Source organism: Rattus norvegicus, chromosome 5 (assembly GCF_036323735.1).
Source record: "Rattus norvegicus strain BN/NHsdMcwi chromosome 5, GRCr8, whole genome shotgun sequence".
In the NCBI taxonomy this organism is placed as follows: domain Eukaryota; kingdom Metazoa; phylum Chordata; class Mammalia; order Rodentia; family Muridae; genus Rattus; species Rattus norvegicus.
This window is the reverse complement of record NC_086023.1, coordinates 62,643,263-62,664,028: the sequence shown is the minus strand read 5'-3', so window position 1 is coordinate 62,664,028 and position 20,766 is coordinate 62,643,263. Positions and strand designations below refer to the sequence as shown.

At 45.3% G+C, this 20,766-nt stretch overlaps 1 protein-coding gene across 1 annotated transcript; it reads left to right on the top strand.

The window, feature by feature from the left end:
- The first annotated feature begins 102 nt into the window (after positions 1-102).
- On the top strand, positions 103-624 carry Rps20l1 (ribosomal protein S20 like 1). Its single transcript, NM_001402105.1, has one exon. The coding sequence runs from the start codon at positions 217-219 to the stop codon at positions 574-576; it is 360 nt and encodes a 119-aa protein (NP_001389034.1). The 5' UTR covers positions 103-216; the 3' UTR covers positions 577-624.
- Positions 625-20,766: the final 20,142 nt, after the last annotated feature.

Genomic DNA, 20,766 nt, shown 5'->3' with positions numbered 1-20,766 from the left:
CTTGCAACCCCAGCAGTGAGAATGGCTGATGGGCAGCCAAACCAACCTACTTGGGAAACTCTAGGGCAGTGACAGACCCTACATTTTAAAAAAAGTAGACGGCCTTTCCGAGACCTGTGGTGCGTGCTGTGGAGCCTTGTCCAGTCTGCTCTGTCCCGACTCACCGCTGTTCGCTCCTGCTGAGGAACAAGTCGGTCAGGAAGCCACGCCTCAGCCATGGCATTTAAAGATACCGGGAAGACTCCCGTGGAGCCCGAAGTGGCGATTCACCGGATTCAAATCACGCTCACCAGCCGCAACGTGAAGTCGCTGGAAAAGGTTTGTGCGGACTTGATCAGAGGCGCAAAGGAGAAGAATCTGAAAGTGAAAGGACCAGTGCGCATGCCTACCAAGACACTGAGAATCACTACCAGAAAAACAGCTTGTGGTGAAGGTTCCAGGACATGGGATCGTTTCCAGATGAGAATCCACAAGCGACTCATTGACTTACACAGTCCTTCAGAGATTGTTAAGCAGATTACTTCCATCAGTATTGAGCTTGGAGTGGAGATTGAAGTCACCATTGCAGATGCCTAAGTCAACTGTTTAAATAAATTGACTTAATTGTTAAAAAAAAAAAAAAAAGTAGACGGTACCTGAGAAATGGATCCGAAGTGCAGATTTTGTCCTGGAGACATGGTCTCACCTCCTACCCCAAGCTGGCCTCAAAATCCCTGTGTAGCCCAGGCTAGCCTTGACCTCTGCATTCTCCTGATCCTGCCTCCCAAACAGGATTAAGCTTCCTGGATCCATATGTCATGGCAATAATTACCTAGGTTACTTTTCAGTGACTTGGAGGCCATTTTTTTTTTGAGGGAGCCATCACATTTGGGTCAGCTCAGGTGTTTGACACCAGAAGATCATATGCTTTTCTTTCTTTTTTTTTTTTTTTTCTTTTCTTTTTTTTCAGAGCTGGGGACCGAACCCAGGGCCTTGTGCTTGCTAGGCAAGCGCTCTACCACTGAGCTAAATCCCCAACCCCCATATGCTATTCTTTTTTTTTGTTGTTGTTGTTCTTTTTTTCAGAGCTGGGGACCGAACCCAGGGCCTTGCGCTTCCTAGGTAAGCGCTCTACCACTGAGCTAAATCCCCAGCCCCCCATATGCTATTCTTAAAACATACTAAAGGCCCTATTTTCTGGACATGCTTCCTGTGAAGAGCCCTAAAAACTGCTTATGCATGCATTTCCCACAATTGTGTGACCTCTGACCTCCTTTTTCTGCATTTTACAGACTCTACTTCTCCACCCCACAGAGATCTAAACCTGTGGTCAGAGAAGTGGACTGGACACGTCTATATTTGGTTCTTTAAGAACAACCTTTCATCTTTCAGTGACTGGCATACTGTGTGGCACTCTGGGGTGGGCAAGATGAGCCTAGTTCAGAAACAAAAGCTCTTCCAGGGAGATTAGACCCGTTATGGGTTTGGTTGATATCAAAACTAAAGGGGCTTTTCTGAAGACCAATCATTTGGGGCAAAAGATACTAAGAAACATCACAGAGTGTAATCCAAAATCAGTAGATCTAAAGAAGATACAGGACCAAAATATTCTATATGAATAGGTATCCCCAGAAGTCACTAAACATGGTTTACACAGTTTCATATACAATATCATAAAAACAAAACTGCAGCCAAGTATTGTGGTGCACACTTTTCTGAGTTTGAGGCCAGCCTGGTCTAGAGGTTGAGTTCCCGGCCAGCTATGACTGCACAGTAAGACTCATATATCGGAGTAATAACAGCTGGAGAGATGGCTCAGCGGTTAAGAGCACACACTGGTCTGATCCCAGCACCCACATGGTAGCTCACACTTGTCTGTAACTCCAGTTCCAGATGATTGGGACACCCTCTTCTGACCTCTGCAGGCAAAACACCCAAGAACATAAAATAAATTTAAAAAAAAATTTTAAAAATAAATCTTGGCAGAGCATTTAAAATAAAACAAAACAACAACCCCCTCCCCCAAAAAACTAAAACAGTAAGATTGGTTAGGTTAAAAGGGGACAGGGAGAGGAGGAGGGAACATTATCAGGTGTTGGGTGGGAAAAACAGGACAGAAGCCCTGAGCACCAGCAGAAAGAATGGAAACAGGCAACCTCCAGATGTAGGAGGCAAGGGAGACCCTCCAAAATGTCCCAGAGACCTAGGAGGTGAGAGACTCTCAGGACTCTAAGGGAGGGACCTTAGATGAAATGCCCTACAATGGGGAGAGGGAACTTGTAGGGTTCACTTCCAGTAGAAAGACAGGGCATCAAGTAGAGGGATGGGGTTGCCATTCCATAGTCAAAAACTCGGACCCAGGATTGAGCCTGTCTGAAAGAACTGCAGGGACAAAAATGGAGAAGAGCCTGAGGGAAAGGAGGTCCAGAGACTGGCCCAGTGACAACTCAGCTCAAGAGGAGGCCCCAAGGCCTGACACTATTACTGAGGTTATGGAGTGCTCACAAAAAGAGGCCTATCATGACTGCCCTCTGAAAGGCCCAACAAGCAGCTAAAAGAGTCACATGCAGATATTTGCACCCAACCAATGGACAGAAGCTGCTGACCCCTGTGGTTGAATTAGGGAAAATCTGGAAGAAGCTGAGGAAGAGGGTGACCCTATAGGAAGACCAGCAGTCTCAACTAATCTGGACCCCCGAAATCTCTCAGACGCTGAGCCACCAACCAGGCAGCATACAACAGCTGATATGAGGCCCCCAACACATACACAGCAGAGGACTGCCGGGTCTGGACTCAGTAGGAGAAGATGCACCTAACCCTTGAGAGATTTGAGGACCCAGGGACTGGAGAGGTTTGATGAGGGGGGGTTGGAACTTGGGTGGGCGGTTGAAGGGGCATCCTCTTGGAGACAGAATGTGTGTGTGTGTGTGTGTGTGTGTGTGTGTGTGTGTGTGTGTGTGTTCAAGTACTCCTCAAATAGAAAAATGCAAATTTTTGAGAGCCCGATGTAGAGGTACACAAGTTGAATCCCAGCATTTGGAGGCAGAAACAGGCAGATCTCTGTGAGTTCAAATCTAGCCTGTCTTATAGCAAGTTCCAGTTCAGTTGGGGCTATATAGTGAGAGCTTGTCTCAAGATTATAAGGAAGAAAAGAAAGAAGGAAGGAAGGAGGGAGGAAATGGGGAGGGAGAGGGAGGAAAAGGAAAGTTTGAACTTAAGCTTTAAGAGTGCTTCTCCGGCCCAGGACCCAAGTTCCATTCCCAGTACTCACACAGCATGGCTCACAGCTCCAGGAGAGCCAGCGCCTCCTCCTTCTGCTCTCTGCACTCCTTACTCGGCCCTCGGAGGCAGACCTCTGAGTTTAAGGTCATTCTGGTCTACATAGTGAGTTCCAAGTTAGCCAAGATTATGCGGTGGGGTCCCTGTCTAAAAAAAGAGATGAAGAAGAAGGGGAAAGGGAGGGGGAACCTTTAATAAGAGCTAATAATGCCAAAAAGATTGTTCCATAATGAATTGTCCAAGATGATTACTGCTGGGTGGGCTCTGATAAAATCGTAAGCTTGGTTCCTTATCTCTGTTCTCATTCTCTCTCTCTGTCTCTCTCTGCATGTCTCTCTCTGTCTGTGTCTCTGTGTCTCTCTGTGTGTCTCTGTCTCTCTCCATTTTATTTCCCTGCCCCCCTCTCACTCTCTTTCTATCTCTCTGTCTCTCTCTGTCTCTCTGTGTCTCTCTGTGTCTGTCTCTCTCTTGTCTCTCTCTGTCTCTGTCTCTCTCTGTCTCTCTGTTTCTGCCTCTCTGCCTCTCTGTCTCTCTCTCTGTCTCTGTCTCTCTCTGTCTCTGTTTCTGCCTCTCTGTCTCTCTCTCCCCCTCTCTCTCTCTCTTCTTCTTCTTCTTCTTCTGATACTGTGCCATGAGATGATGCAGCCAGGCTCTTGTTAGACCTTTGACCCTTTGACCTCTGACTTCCCAACTTTTGAAACTGTAGCTCTTTATAAACATCGAGAAAGAGAACTAAAATCTAACCAGTTTAAAAAAAAATACGATATGGGGGGATGGAGAGTTGGCATGGTGATTAAAAGTACTCCATGCTCTTCCAGAGGACTGGAGTTCAGATCCCAGAACATACATGGAGCAGTTCACAATGGCTCGTGACTCCAGCTCTAAGGGAGCTCCTGACCTCAGTGAGTTCCCTCAGACACAGACAAAGCAACAACAAACCCTGATGGTTCTCTTTTTTTTTTTTTTTTTTTTTTTTTTTTTTTTGGTTCTTTTTTTCGGAGCTGGGGACCGAACCCAGGGCCTTGCGCTTCCTAGGTAAGCGCTCTACCACTGAGCTAAATCCCCAGCCCCCTGATGGTTCTCTTAAGGCCAGGTCCGTGTTCTTATTTACAGACAGGCAGTGCTTCGTGGTACAACTTCATGGCTTTTGATGGAATGCCACCAGTGTCTATATTCACTCAGTAGATACTTGCTCAGGATGGGTGCAAACCGTGCCGGTCTGTAACCCAAGCTCCTCCAGTGGTTGAGGCAGGAGATCCTGAGGTTCGAAGTCAGCCTGGACTACACAGCAAGTGTAGGGATAATCAGGGCAATGTAGAGTGGTTCTGTCTCAAGCTTTTAAGAAAATGTTCTGAAGGAGCCGGTGTGGTGGCTCACGCTTGTAATTTCAGGGCATGGAAGGCCAAGGCAGGAGGATTACCCACAAGTTCAAAGCCAGCCCAAGCTACAGAGTAAGACCTCTTTTCAAAAAGTCAAGTAAAATAGATAAATAATTAAATACTTGACAAGGATTGGTTCGTCTAATGTACTTTTTAAACAAATGATCTAGGTCAGTGGTTCTCAACCTTCCTAGCCGTGACCCTTTAATGCAGTTCCTCATGTTCTACCACAGAATTATTTTTACCTCATGACAGTGACTTTGTTACTGTTATACGCCATAATGTCAATGTCTGTATTTTCTGATGGTCTTAGAGAACCCCTGTGATAGGGGTCACAACCCACCTGTTGAAAAGCCCTGATCTAGGTGAAGACTTCTGAGTTGCCAGGTTACAGATGACAGTGTGTCTGTCACACTGAAATCACAATTGGCCTTGGTAGTCATTTCCTTCCCGAGACTCTTATCATGGCTGTCCCAGTAGCTCATACCCCTGCTCACCTCTCCACCCCAAGTCCAACTTATCTGTCACTACCGAACGCTTCCTCCTCCTCAGACATGTGTGGGCTTCTCCCACAAGGCCTCTGTGCTTGGCTTCCTACATCCTTGTGCCCAGACTTACTTCCTTGGTGAGTTCACTCACAGTCACGGTATCACCCGTCACCTCACACATACCTTCCACCATGACTTGCCTCACTGGGTGTGAGCAGGCTGCTGCAGTTGCTACACCAATAAGGTATTTCAGGATAGCTGAATAGCCATGTGGTTTAGCCACTTCCTCCTGGAGGGAAGGGGCAGCCTCCTGAGACTCGGAAGTCTGGGGACTTTCAAGGCTTACAAAGTGCTTAACCTTAAGATTCCAGAGGCCCCTCCCTGAGCTTATGGTGACAACTGCTTCGGAGAGGACACTCTCAGCATGCATGAGTCGCTGGCAAGGTGCAGTTGACAGGAGTCATTGAGGTAGAGCTTTTGATAATGTGGGACTCTGACTCACCTGAGTGACACCTGCAGTCCTGTAACTAACCCCTCACCTAGACTCCACGCAACCCCAGGAAATTCTCTAGCTGTTTATCTAGCTGCACCTGTGTGGAATCGTTTCTCCGGTCTTCTCCGGGAGGAACAAATGTTTGTCCACATAGCCCCCAGAAAAAGCCGCACAACAAAGGGTTCGGTTTTACAGTCTGACTCCACAAAGAAAAGGCTGCCTGAGGGTGTGAGGAAAAGCTGACGTCAACAGCAATGAACTTGTTTCTTCCCTCCCCATGAAGCAAACCAAACAAAAATAAGACATAAATAGAAGAAGTCAGCAAAGTGTGCTTTTAAAATTCTTGGGTTAAAAGGGCTAAAGATGTGTCATACTTTGTTTGGGTCAGAAAAAAATAAGTAAGCTTAATAATTAGCCAAAGGAAGCAATAAATTAGACTTCAGAATTTTAAAACTTTGGCTCTTCAAAAGATGCCATTAAATATAATTTTTTTAAAAAATTTTAAAGCTGGGCAAGGTGGCTCACACCTGTAATCCCAAAACACAGGCGGCTGAAGCAGGAGAATAGTGAGTTCTGGGGCTAGCCTAGACCACATGGGAGACCCTGTCTCCAAAAAAAAAAAAAAAAACCCAAAAGAGTAAAAGCTGAGGAAATATTCTTTTGGGGAGGGGGGTGGAGACAAGGTTTCTCTGTGTAGTCCTGGCTGTCTTGGAACTCACTCTGTAGACCAGGCTGGCCTTGAACTCAGAGATCCGCCTGCCTCTGCCTCCTGAGTGCTGGGATTAAAGATATTTTACAGAAGCTTTACAGCTTCATGAGGTCCCATTTATTAATTGTTGATCTCAGTGTCTAAGCTGTTGGTGTCTCCTGTACTAAAATGTTCAAAGCAGCCCCCACTTTCTCTTCTAATAGATTAGTGTAGATTGCTGTATCCGGTTTTATGTTGAGGTCTCTGATCTACTTGGACTTGAGTTTTGTGCGGGGTGATAAATATTCTACCTGATGACATCCAGTTAGTACAGCACCCTTTGTTGAAGATGCTTTCCTTTTTCCATTGTATGGTTTTGACTTCTTTGTCAAAAATCAAGTGTCCATAGGTGTGTGGGTTTATTCCTCGGTCTTCGATTCTATCCCATGGATCAACCTCTCTGTTTTTATGCCAGTGCCATACAGTTCTTACTACTGTTGCTCTACAGTACAGCTTGACATCAGGGATGGTGCCACCTCCAGAAGTTCTTTTATTGCACAGGATCGATTTAGCTATCTTGGGTTTTTTTGTTTTGCCATATGAAGTTGGAATTGCTCTTTCAAACTCTAAAAAAAACTGTGTTGGAATTTTAATGGGCATTGCATTGAATCTGCAGATTGCTTTTGGTATGATGGCCATTTTACTATGTTAATCCTACTGACCCATGAGCACAGGAGATTTTTCCATCTTCTGATGTCTTTCTTAATGTCTTTCTTTTTTTTTTGGCTTACATAAAGGGTAAAAATCTTCGCCAACCCTAATTCAACAAAGGACTAATATCCAAAACATATAAAGAACTCGAGACACCAACAAACCAAATAACCCAATTAAAAATGGGGTACAGAGATAAACAGAATTCTCAACAGAGGAATCTCTAATGGCTGAGAAACACTTAAAAAATGTCCACTGTCCTTAGTCATCGGGGAAATGCAAATCAAAACAACTCTGTGACTCCGTCTTACACAGAATGGCTAAGATCAAAAACTCAAGTGACAGCACGTGCTGGTGAGGATGTGGAGCAAGAGAAACTCCCTTCCACTGTTGGCAGGAGTGCAAACTTACACAACCACTTTGGAAACCACTTTGGTCGTTTCCCAAAAAATTGGGAATATTTCTACCTCAAGACCCAGCTATACCATTCCTGGACATATACTCAAAAAACGTTCTACCATACCACAAGGACACTTACTCACCTATGATAATAGCAGCTTTATTCATAATAGCCAGAAACTGGAAACAACCCAGGCGTCCCTCACCTGAAGAATGGATGAAGCAAATGTGGTTCGTTTACACAATAGAATAACTATTCAGATATTAAAAGCAAGCATATCGTGAATTTTGCACTCAAACGGATGGATCCAGAGAATATCCTAAGGGAGGTGACCCAGACCCAGGAAGACATGCATGGTACTCACTGAGAAGTGGATATTAGCCATAGGATAGTCATGTACAATCCACAGACCCAAAGAAGCTGAAAGGACCCAAGGAAGGATGCTTTAATCTCACTCAGAAGTGGGGATAAAAATAGTGGGTGGAGGGAGGGAACTGGGTGTGAGAGGGAGAAGGGAGAGATGGGGGTCAGTGAGGGGCACAGGTGGTAATAGAGGGAGTGGAAATGTGTGGAGGGGGCATCTCTGGGATGATCGGGAGACCTAGGACAGGGGAGGCTCCTGGAAGTCTATGGGGTGACCCTACCTGAGACTCTTATCAGCTGAGGATATGGAGACTTAAGTGGCCATATCCTGTAGGCAGGAGGGAGTTCCAGTGGAGGGAGGGGACACCACTCCACTCACAAAACCTTCAATCCAAAATGTGTCCTGCCTACAAGATGTGCAGGGATCAAGACTGAGCAGAGATTGAGGGAATGGCTGACCAATGACTGGCCCAACTTGAGACTCATCCCAGTTGGAGAGAGCCAACCCCTGACACTATTAATGAGACTCTGCTATGCTTGCAGACAGGAATCTAGCATGTCTTCTGAGAGGCTTCATCCAGTATCTGATGGAAACAGATGCAGAGACCCACAGCCAAACATCAGGCAGAGCTCAGGGAATCTTGTGGAAGAGTGGAATAGGATTGAGCGAGCTGGAGGGGTCAAGGACACCACAAGAAGACCTATGGAGTCAACCTGGGTCCATGGGGCTTGCAGAGACTGAATCACCAACCAAAGAGCATGCAGGGACTGAACCTAGGCCCCTACACATTTCAGCAGATGTGCAGTTTGGCCTTCATGGGTCCCCAGACAATTGAAGCAGGGTCTGTCTCTGACTCTGTTGCCTGCCACTGGATCCCTTTCCCCGAGCTGGACTGCCTGGTCTGGCCTCAGTGGGAGAAGGTGTGGCATATCCTGCTGTGACTTGATGTGTCAGGGAGCTTTGGTACCCACGGGGATGGGGCTTCCCCTTCTCTGAGGAGCAGGAGAGGGGGCAGTGAGGGGAAGAGTATGTGAGCATAGGTCTGGGAGGAGGGGGGCTGTGATCAGGATATAAAGTGAATTTTAATGAAAAACCATTAACAGTCAATAATAAGGACTAAACATTCATGTTTATAACGGGGGAAATACTCAGGCTTGAGTTTCTCAAGTATAAGGTTCTGGTAGTTAATAGGCATGTGGGAAGCAATGCCTGCAGTGTGTCCAGTCCCTTGCTAAAACAACGTTTAACAAACAGACAAACCTGATTAACACTGTGTTGAGGCGCAGAGTGACGACCCTACCAAGCACTGGGTTGCACAGCCACCCCAAAAGAACAGCAAGCTATTCTGTTTGTTTTGTTCTGTTTTTGAAAAGCAGACTCTCCATGTAGCCCTGGCTGGCCTGGAAACTGATATACAGACCAGGTTGACCATGAGTTTGTGGAGAGCCTCTTGCCTCTGTCTCCTGAGTGCTGGGATCATGTGTGTGTACCACCAATAATTCTGTCACACACACACACACACACACACACACACACACACACACACACACACACAACAGGGTCTCATATAGCCTAGACTGTCTTTCAAGCATGTGATATAGCCAAGGCTGGCCCTTCTGCATCTTACTATCCTAGGCTATCCCAAGTGCTGGAATCCTCTATTCTTTTTCAAATAAAACACCTCCAACACTTTCTACAAGAATGTGTACACACAAAGACTCTTCTGCAAATGTCGAAAGCAGCTTCCAGAGAGTGGAAATGATCCAAACCACCACAGAGAGATGAGAGGAAAAACAAATCATGGAGAAGTACATTCTCACAATCTAACACTGCCCATCAACATGAAGAGAAGCTACTGATATTCACAAAGCCTTGAGGAAACATGAAAACATAGTGTTCTGAGTTAAAGAAGCCAAAAGCAGGTTAGATCAGCGTGACTCCTTGGATATGAAGGTCAACAACAGGAAGAACAACCGTAGGAATGTAAATCAGGAGAGTGGGGGTGAGCCGATGTCTGGGTTCCAATGGAAGAGGATGACCCTGCAGGTGAGTATGGAGCTGGCACAGTGGCACACACCTGTAGTCCTAGACATGATAAAGGTTGAGGCAGGAGGAATGCCTGAGTTTGGGCAACATATCAAGATCCAATCACACACACAAAAGGGAAGGCTGGGACTGTTCTTACAGAGCACAAGTTCAGTTTCAAACACTCACGTTGGACAGTTCCCAACTGCTTGTCACTCCAGGGCATATGATACCTTCTTCAGGCCTCCATAAAAACCTGAACCCACGTGCTCATACCCACACACAGGTGCACACATAATTAAAGATAAATTAATCTTCTAAAGAGCAGGAGAGCTGGACAGTGGTGGCACAGGCCTTTAATCCCAGTATGCAGAGGCAAGAGAATCTCTGAGTTCAAGGCCAGCCTGGTCTACAGAGTGAGTTCCAGGACTGCCAGGGTTACACAGTAAAAGTCTTGAAAGACCAAATATATATTTTAATTTAAAAAAAAAGAAAAAGGAAAAGGAGGAAGAGGACTATTCTGTGCCTCTATGGGAGCTAGATGGCTACATAGGCACATAGGCATGCATATCTGTCAGTTTGTCACATCATATTTTATAGTACTGGTCATGGTGGCTCATCCCTGCAATCCCAGCACACAGGAGGCTAAGACAGAAGGATTGCTGAGTTTGAGACCAGCCAAGACATAGTGAGTTCCAGGCCAGCCTGGATGACAGAACGAGATTTTGCCTCAAGCCTCCCACAACTGGCAAAGTGTAAATTGTGTATTGATACAGTTTTTAGAAAAATCATTCTGGGACTGGAGAGATGACTCAGTGGTTAAGAGCACTGACTGCTCTTCCTGAGTTCAAATGCCAACAACCACATGGTGGCTCACAACCATCTGTAATGAGATCTGATGCCTTCTTCTGGTGTGTCTGAAGACAACTACAGTATACGTATATTAAATAAATATTTTAAAAAATTATTCTGAAGCAGTAAAAGTTACTTTTAAGTCATTGCCGTTATCAGTCGTGACTGGCCAAGGAAACCACTGGCAAAGGTTTATCAGGTAATTAGAACATGGTTGGCTTGTTGCTTTGATTCTCTGTTCAGTGCACAATAGGTGAGGGGAGTCGTACAACCTCTTATGAGTTAACCTAAACTTTATTCATTTACTTACTTATTTAGACAGAGTTTCACTCTGTAGTTCAGGCTTTCCTGGGACTTCCTACATAGTCCAGGCTTGCTCTGAACTCAGATCCCATGGTTCATCTTCCAGACTGCTGGGACCACCGGTTTAAGCCATCACATCGGGATTTTTTTTTTTTTTGGTTCTTTTTTTTCGGAGCTGGGGACCAAACCCAGGGCCTTGCGCTTCCTAGGCAAGCGCTCTACCACTGAGCTAAATCCCCAGCCCCCACATCGGGATTTTTAAAGTAAAGACCGTCTCCAAGCTTCAGTGAGTGGCAGGAAGGCATCATCAGAAGGTTGATGCTTCCAAAATAAAGACTCCATTATGGCAAGCAGAGCATTGTTGACTGTGTAATCTCCCTGGATCCTGAACCTTCCTAGAGAATCACCTGCTAGATGTTAAGGCAGGAGACAGACTTGTCTCTGCACAGTCAACACAACACAGGTAGGAGAGGTTTGCCATTGGACATGCAGTTGTTAGAACAGCTGGATAGACGTGGGATTTCTTTGTAACTTAGCCAACTTTGACTGCCTGACACCGAGAAGACCCAGGAAAGCAAAAACCAAGGTTAAACCCACTCGCTCCCCTACCTGCTCCTCCTGTTGTCCCTTCCCAAGCTGCTCTCAGCCACCAGCGGGTCTTACCACCACACCAGGGGGGTTTCAGCTCGACAAAGGTTTAAAATAGAAAGGCCTAGGGCCAAGGCATTGAGATTAGAAAGGGGAGCTGATGGAATTCAGTGCACTGGACACACCTGCCATTTTGTGTCACAACATACAGGCCACCTTTCTGTGCCCTCCCCGGAAGTCTCCACCTTCTATGTACTAACCTTCTTGGAAGAATAAAATCCTCAGCTATCTCCCGCCATAGGAACATGGGGACTCCCTGGGGTTCCTCCCTTCAGTTAGCTGCTTTTAAAAACATCTAGTATTTTTATTTATGGGTGGGTGGCGAGTATGTGTGTGCTGGTGCCCACAGATGCTTGAAGAGGGTGTTGGATCCCCTGGAACTGGAGCTGGAGCTACAGACAAATGTGAGCAGCTGGTCACAGCTGCCAGATGTGGGTGCTGGGAACTCCGTAAAAGCAGCACATCTTCACCACTTGCCAGCCCTCCCACAAGGGTGGCATCTGACCAAATTACCCACTGGCATTTCAGGTTTCCCTATGATGGAAGGATCGAGGTGAAAGTCAACAGTGGCAGGAGCCTGGCAGGCCACTAAGTAGTCCTGCTGTCCAGCCTCCCCGTCAGTTCTATGCCTGGTTCCTTGGGTCCTCTCCTTCATGCTTTAGGATAGTATCATGAATACTTTAGGGCTGAAGACATGGCTCAAAAGTGGAGTGCTTGCCAGGCACTGGGTTCAACTTGTAGTCTGGAAAGACAATGACCTGAGGGCCCTGAGAGATGCCCAGCAGGTTCACCCTGTGAGACTGGCCACCCAAGTGCCATTCCTGAAACCAACTCCACATGGCACTCTGGCATACAACCGTCCCCTGTAAATAACATGGGCCACCTTACACACAGTAACACTAATAAAATACTCTCCAAATCTCCATCTAGTATCTGCCCCCACCACATGCACACACATTTTCTCTCTTCAGAATTAATATCTGTATTCGGTTTAATGTGTTTTCTTCCAGATAATTTTATGCCTCATTCTTGTGTTTTGAAATGATGTATGTTTGACATAAGTAGGGTTATTTATACATGTTGGTATGCAGCCTTTTACAAGCCATGATATTCATTTGCTCGGTTGGGGGTTAAGGCAAGGTCTTGCTAGGTAAGCCTTTGCTGGCCTCCTTACTTAGATCAGGCTGCCTCTGCCCTTTGCATTCTGGGATCACGGTCATGTACCATCAGATCTGGCCCATGTCCTATCTTCCTATCATGTTAACAAAAACTGCACATTGCACACATGGCTCTGGGGTTAGAGGTCAGTGATAAAGTACTTGTCTAGCATGTGTGAGGCCTGCCCTAGTTAATATCACTACTACACAGCCCATTGATGACTCATACCAGGACGAATTTGGGCTCACACTCAGCCAACAAGCAGCATCCTAAAGAATGCTAAGTAGGAGACGAGGTAGAGGAAACAGTCATCAGACTATATTGTATAAAAGATCATTTTCAATACTAAGAAATACTACGTGGGGTTGGGATTTAGCTCAGTGGTAGAGCACTTGTCTAGCAAGCGCAAGGCCCTGGGTTTGGTCCCCAGCTCCGAAAAAAAAAAAAAAAAAAAAAAAAAAAAGGAAATACTACGTGATCCTAAAGTAAAATGAATTCCTATATGTCAGTGTTTAGGGGGACAGTCAGGAAGCACAGGACCCCACTGCCTCCTTCAACAGCCTAAGGAGTTACACTTGATGCTGAGGGGCCTGGACTCAGGGCAAACTGGGATGTGTGGCTTCAATGCAGACAGAAAGCTCAGGACCAGCTAATAGTAGAGCTGGGGGTAGATATCTGTATCTATATCTATATCTATCTATAACCAATCTATATCTACATCTACATGAATATAAGCATCAAATATCAATGTCTATATTGAAATGTCCATAGCTACATATAGATATTGATGAAGGTTTCTCTGTGTAGTCCTGGCTGTCCCGGAACTTGCTCTCTAGACCAGGATGGCCTCAAATTTAGATATCTGCATGCAACACCATGCCTGGCCTTAATAAAGATATTTCAATATTGATTTAATCAGAGGGTTAAGAGGAAAGAAGAGAACGTAGAAAGGTAAGACAGAGCTGTTCAAATAGGTACAGGCTGTGCTGGGTCAAGCACTATTTCCTACAACAGTCGTATATAGGGTATTGGTGAGGTTTGAAGTTAACATCTCCCATGGGTCATTGAGAAACATAAATGACATCAAGGGGTGCTTCCTGGGTGGGGGGTACCTGTCAGTATTACAATTGATAAGACAAATTCTAGTTCTCAGGGTTAGAGGAAGGTAGGCCATCTGCACTGTAAACAAAGGTAACACTTTTGTTTGAGATGACCAGAAAATGTCTGGGGGAAAAGACTGAGGCCCAGATCAGATAGAGACCTTAAGCTTGATTCATTGCCAATTTAAAATTAAATTTTGGCTGGTAAGATGGCTTAGTGTGTAAAGACACTTGTCTCTAAGCCTGACACCATGAGTTTGATCCTGGAACCCACATGATAAAAGGAAAGAACTGACTCCTCCAAGTTGTCTTCTGACCTCCACATGTGCTGTGACTTGAGAATGCACACGAATGCCTGCACACATAAGACACACACACACACACACACACACACACACACACACACACTCACACACTCTAAACAAATTCATGTGACTTTAAAACTTTTTAAAGAGGGCTGGAGAGATGGCTCAGTGGTTAAGAGCATTGACTGCTCTTCCTTCCCTTTCTATTCTGCCTCACTATAGACAGTAGACAGTTTTGTTACATTGTATTGTTATTTCTATTACTGTGAATTGCATGGGTGCATGACAGGGACACAATGTACAGTGGGTATGGGAAGCAAAGTACTCCCAGGTGAGGCAATGTTTCAAGAGCTGCAACAGTAGCAGAGTAAGGAGCTGCTTCAAAGCATGCAAACAAAGATAGCAGTGGCATATGTAGTACAGAACAAGACCGAGGTTGGATAGCAAGGAGACGGGCTAAACATACGATAGATCAGAAGGAGTGCTATTCTAGATTACAGTGGTGGCCAGCAAACTCATGAGTCATAAGGTAAACTAGTAAAATGAAGGAGGCAATCTCTAATTAGAAGAGTTGAAGACATGGGGACATAGTTTAGTGGCAGAACACGTGACTAGCTATCACCTACACAATCCCACAATCCTCAGCACCACCAAGAAAAAAAAATATGGTGAGACTCGAAGGCCACTTCTAAAATTTATTGGTTGTGTGGCTTTTGAGACAGAGTGTCCCTGTTCCTATCTCAGTTTGTCAATAAAATTATATTACAATATCAGAGGCTTTGACTTGTATTTTAACAGCCCCCCCCCCCCTTTTTGGAAAAAAAAAAAGTCTTGAAAAAAATCTAATTTGTAAAACTAATAGGCACGGTGAGATGCAAGTTTGGCTCCCTAAATTTGATCCCCAGACCCACAAAGGGCGGGAAAGAACTGACTATATAAAGTTGTCCTCTGACCTCCACTGTGGTTTCCACACCCATACAGCATGCACAGAAGTACACAATAAAAAATAAAATAAAAGCAAGATTGTTCCAGTTGGAACGAGGGTAAACGCCCCAGAGCTTTCTCCCACGCCTCTCCTCTCTGGCATGTCTAAGGCACACTTGAACCTCCAGGCGGCCAGGGGCAAAGCTTAAGAAATCTCTAAAGATCTTTCCAGCTCTATCATTCAATGGCCCAAGGAGTAAATTTGACAGGGATACCTAGAAAAAAAATTTATTTGAATGCTACTTGCACTGGAATGCTTGAAAATCTCGAATTGAAGCTGGACGTGAGAGCGCATGGCTTTAGTCTCTACATAATCTCAGCAGAGGCAGAGGCAGGGGGATCTCTGAGTTGGAGGCCAGCCTGGTCTACAGAGTGAATTCCAGGGCAGCCAGGGCTACATAGTGAGACCCTGTCTAAATAAATAAATAAATAAATAAATAAATAAATAAATAAATAAATAAATAAATTTGAATAGTTGATAAAAAGTCATGTAATAGAAAAGACTGAGTTTTGTTAAATTTACATGACTCCCCTTGTAACAATTTAATGCCCTCCAAATGTCTGAACCTGTGCAAATGGTAACTTCTATATAAGCCATGATCTAACCAGCATATGTGGTCCACATAATCACTTCCTAGTAATTTTTACTCATTTTTTTTCTTTTTTTCTGAGCTGGAGACTGAACCCAGGGCCTTGCGCTTGCTAGGCAAGCGCTCTACCACTGAGCTAAATCCCCAACCCCAATTTTTACTCATTTTAACCTAGCATCCTTTTTTTTTTAATTTTTTTTTTCCGGAGCTGGGGACCGAACCCAGGGCCTTGGGCTTCCTAGGCAAGCGCTCTACCACTGAGCTAAATCCCCAACCCCGTTAACCTAGCATCCTTATTCAGAAAGTCTTCCTTAGCAAGCCAAAATTCCTCCCCATCACTGTCATTCATATACATATACATATACATATGCATACACAAACACATACACATACACAAACACATACACATACACATACATATACATATACATACATATATACATACATATATATGTACACACACACACACACACACACACACACACACACACACACACGGCTCTCTTGTTCTACTGTCTGGAGCTAAAACAAGGGAATCCAATCCACCCCACACATCTTCTCCAGAAGAGAGCTGTCAAGTCTGCCTCACTACTTCTCTTCTCCCTTGCCCCCTCCTGCCATGAACAGTCCATGAGGATCACCCTCGTTTCTTCATTTCAGATCTTACAACTCTCCCCTCCCCTACACACACTAGGGTTTTGCTCTAGTCCAGCTGTACTGGGATTCACTGGTTTTGAAGACATCATGATTCTTCTGCCTCAGCCTCCTGAGTGAGAGCTGGAATTCCACGCATGAGCTACCAAACCCGGCTTGACTTCAGCATTTTCAAGTATTTAAGCGCAAGCAGATTTTCATTTACTCGAGGCTTTGAAAGAACCTGAGCTTAAATGACTGGCTCTGATAATGATACGTAAACGGAAGTCACATTTTATTATCTGCCAACTATTCTTTGCTGGCTGAGCCTTAGCTTCTCTGTGTATCAGAAGTAGGAAGTTAACTCTTGTGTCCAAAGCAAATTATGAAGACATCTGGGGCGGGGGGCGCTGAAAAAATGTTCAAGACCCAAGGTCCAATGAAATCCATCACCGTCCTTCACCAAACCAGTTAAGTCCCACCACCTGAGGAAGGCAGGGTGTGGTGAGGGCTGCGGTACCTTCTAGCCTCTGGACTTACGGAGATAAGGTGTAGGAGGCATGGCTTAGTCTCTTAAAAAAAAAAAAAAAAAGCAAGCAGCTCGGTCATTGGGCTTGATGCCTGTGGGGGTGGGAACCTTTATGGTTTCCTGTGCTTTGGTTGTCTTGGTAACCCAATAGGCCTCCCTATTTGCATTGGCACCGGAGGCCAAGAGCGGAAGCAAAGCTGGAGTACCAGGAAGATGTGCAGGGAAAAAAAAATGTAGGCAATGTAACAGTTATGCCACAGGAGGGTCAAGCCTAGGACAAAAGTACTTGGTTGAGGGTCAAAGGGGGTGTCGTATAAAATTCAGACCTGTGGATTTCACCTCTAGCATTTGATTCATACCAAGTATGTCAAAGACACTGTTTGTTTTGTCTTATTTTAGACAGTGTTTGACTATATAACCGTGACAGGTACTTATTATATAGCCCAGGCTGGGTTAAACTGAGGCAACTCTCCTGCCTCAGTCTTCCAAGCTCCGGGATTACAGACAGTGTCCGTCGCTGGCCTGGAGATTATTAAAGCATTCTCTTGAAAAAAAAAATCTCTAGCAATTTCTTTTCATTCCAGATCCTAAAGCTTAGACACACCCTGAAGCTACTTCTGTAGACAGTTTTTAGTCTGTTTTGGGATTGTGCATCTTTTTTTTTTTAATATTTCTTTTTATCTCGTACGCTTGAATGTTTACCTGTGTGTATGCATACGCCTCGTCTCTGTGCAGTGCACATGGAGTCCAAGAGGGGATCTGATCCCCTGGAACTGGAGTTACAGATGGCTGTGAGCTACCACGTGGGGCTGGGAACCAAGTCTGGGTCCTTGCAAGAGCACCCGGTGCTCCTGACTGCTGAGCTGTCGTCTCTTTGGCCCCTACGCTTGCATTCTTCAAGTCTGTTAGAGGCCCATCATCTCATTGCTGGTCTTCTGAGTATAAGTGTGCTCCACCCACTGAGGACACAGCAGTAGTGCCCCTATGTGTCACCTAGTGTCTCGTCCTCCCTTGATTTTTTTTTTTCTTTCTTTTTTTTCCGGAGCTGAGGACCGAACCCAGGGCCTTGCGCTTGCTAGGCAAGCGCTCTACCGCTGAACTAAATCCCCAACCCCCCCTCCCTTGATTCTTTTTGTGTCACTGTCATTGTCCGACTCCCGTCCCCCACTGTCTGTCCCTCCTATCTGCTTCCCCATCCCTTTGATGAAATTCACAAACAGTCGTTTCCGGGAAGTTGGAGAGATGACTTAATGGCTAAGGGTTCTGGCTGCTCTGCCAGAGAACTCAAATTTGATTCCCAGCACCCACCTGACAGTCATGGCAGTCTCTAACCCAGTCCCAAGGTGTCCCATGCCCTCTTCTGGTCTCAGTGGACACCAGACCTGAGTGTGGTGCACAGTTATACAGTCAGGCAAGAAAAAAAACCACCTAAACATATGAAATAAAAACTTAAAAATTTAGCTTCGAGAAGTAGTCTCTGAATTGGGAAGACAGCTTAGTGGGTAAAGTGCTTGCTAAACAAGTGTGGGGAACCACGTTCAGCTCCCCAGGACCCTTGTAAAAGCCAGATTGATGGTGTGCATCTGTAACCCCAGCCCTGGGGGGATGGGAACAGGTGAATGGATCCAGCCGGTCTCGCAGAAGCACTTCAGCTGAGAGACACTGTCTCAAAAGTGAGATAGAGGCCTGGCATAGTGTGCACCTGTAACTATGACCCCAGCACTGGGGAGGCAGGGACGAGTTGGAGGCCTGTGAGTTCAAGGCCAGTCTGGCCTGTCTATATAGAGAGATCACAGCCTACACTGTGGGACTGTCTCAAAACACAACAAAAAATTACCACAAAAACAAAAACAACCACAGAAGCAGTCATGTTGTAAAAAGAATTCTCCTGAATTGTTTCCAAAAGAACTAAGAGAAAAATGCAGAGATGAGCAAAACCAGACAGACCGGCTCCTCCGTGCATCAGGAAGCAGCCCGTCCCGTGTAGAAGACAGCCCAGTGAACTGTTACCAGCAATGAAGAGAATTATAAATCAAACAAAAGACTGGAAGCCTTCTTAGGAATCTAGTTTTATATCTTTTTTAAGAAATGGGAGTGGGCCAGCTCCGAAAAACAGAAAAAAGAAAAAAGAAAAAGAAAAAAAAAAAGAAATGGGAGTGGGGTAGATATGGGAGGAGTTAGGGGAGGAGTGGAGGGAAATACATTGTATGCATGTGTGAAATTCTCAAAGAATAAAAATATAATCAATTTACAAGTGTGATCTGCAAACTACAGATTGGGGGAAAAAAAATCTTCACTAACCCTGCCTCTGATAGAGGGCTAATATCCAAAATATATAAAGAACTCAAGAAGCTAATCTCCAAAAAAACCAAACAACCCAATTTTAAAAATGGGGTATAGAGCTAAACAGAATTCACAACAGAGGGCTCTCGAATGTCTGAGAAGCACTCAAAGAAATGTTCAAAGTCCTTAGACATCAGGGAAATGCAAATCAAAACAACCCTGAGATTTCACCTTACACCAATCAGAATGGATAAGATCAAAAACTCAGGTAGTTCCTCAGAAAATTGGAAATAGTTCTACCTAAGTATCCAGCTATACCTGTCTTGGGCATATACCCAAAAGATGCTCCAACATATAACAAAGACACGTGCTCCACTATGTTCATAGCAGCCTTATTTATAATAGCCAGAAGCTGGAAAGAACCCAGATGTCCTTCAACAGAGGAATGGATACAGAAAATGTGGTACATCTACACAATGGAGTGCTACTCAGATATTAACAATGACTTTGCAGGCAAATGGATGGATCTAGAAAATATCCTGAGTGAGGTAACCAAGTCACAGAAGAACACACATGGTATGCACTCATTGATAAGTGGATGTTAGCCCCCCCCCAAAAAAAGCTCTGAATACCCACAATACAACTCACAAACCATATGAAACCAAGAAGAAGGTAGACCACACCAAAATGTGGATGCTCTAGTCCTACTCTGAAGGGGAAAGAAAATAATGCCAGGAAGTAGAGGGAGAGAGGGATCTGGGAGGGAGAGAGGAGGGAGAGGGAAAAAGGAGGCTGGTTCAGATATGGGAGGAGATAGGGGAGAAATACAGAGAGTCAGGAATTTGAAAGGAGGTGGGTAGCAGTCGGGGAGGAACTAGGAGTAGCCACTAGAAAGTCCCAGATGCCAGGGACCCAAGAAGTTCCCAGGACCCAACAGGGAGGACATTAGCTAAAATACCCAACAAAGGGGAGAGAGAACCTGGAGACCTTATCCAGTGGATAGGCACGGCTCCCAGTTGAGGGATGGCACCACCACCCACCTAAAAAATAATAATCCAGAATTCCTCCTGTCAGGAGAATAATGAGTAGAGACTGAAGGAAAGGCCGTCCAGAGACTGCCCCACCTGGGAATCCATCTCATCTTCAGACACCAAACACAGTCACTATTGCTGATGACAAGAAGTGCTTGCTGACAGGAGCCTGGTATAGCTGTCCCCTGAGAGGCTCTGCCAGAACCTGACCAATACAGATGTGGACGCACGCAGCCAAACATCAGACTGAGTGTGGGGACCCCAATGGAGGAGTTAGGGCAAGGACTGAAGGAGCTGAAGGGGTTTGCAACCCCATAGGAAGAACAACATTATCAACCAACTTGACTCCCCCAAAGCTCCCAGGGAGTAAACTACCAACCAAAGAGTACACACAGAAAGACCCTTGACTCCAGTAGAGGATGGCCTTATCTGGCATCATTGGTAGGGGAGCCCCTTGGTCCTGTGGAGGCTGGATTACCCAGCATAAGGGAATGCTAGGGTGCTGAGGCAGGTTTGGGTGGGCAGGTGAGGGAACATCCTCATA

Coding starts and splice junctions, on each gene's coding strand:
- Rps20l1 (NM_001402105.1), top strand. CDS start 217: ATGGCATTTAAAGATACCGGGAAGACTCCCGTGGAGCCCGAAGTGGCG.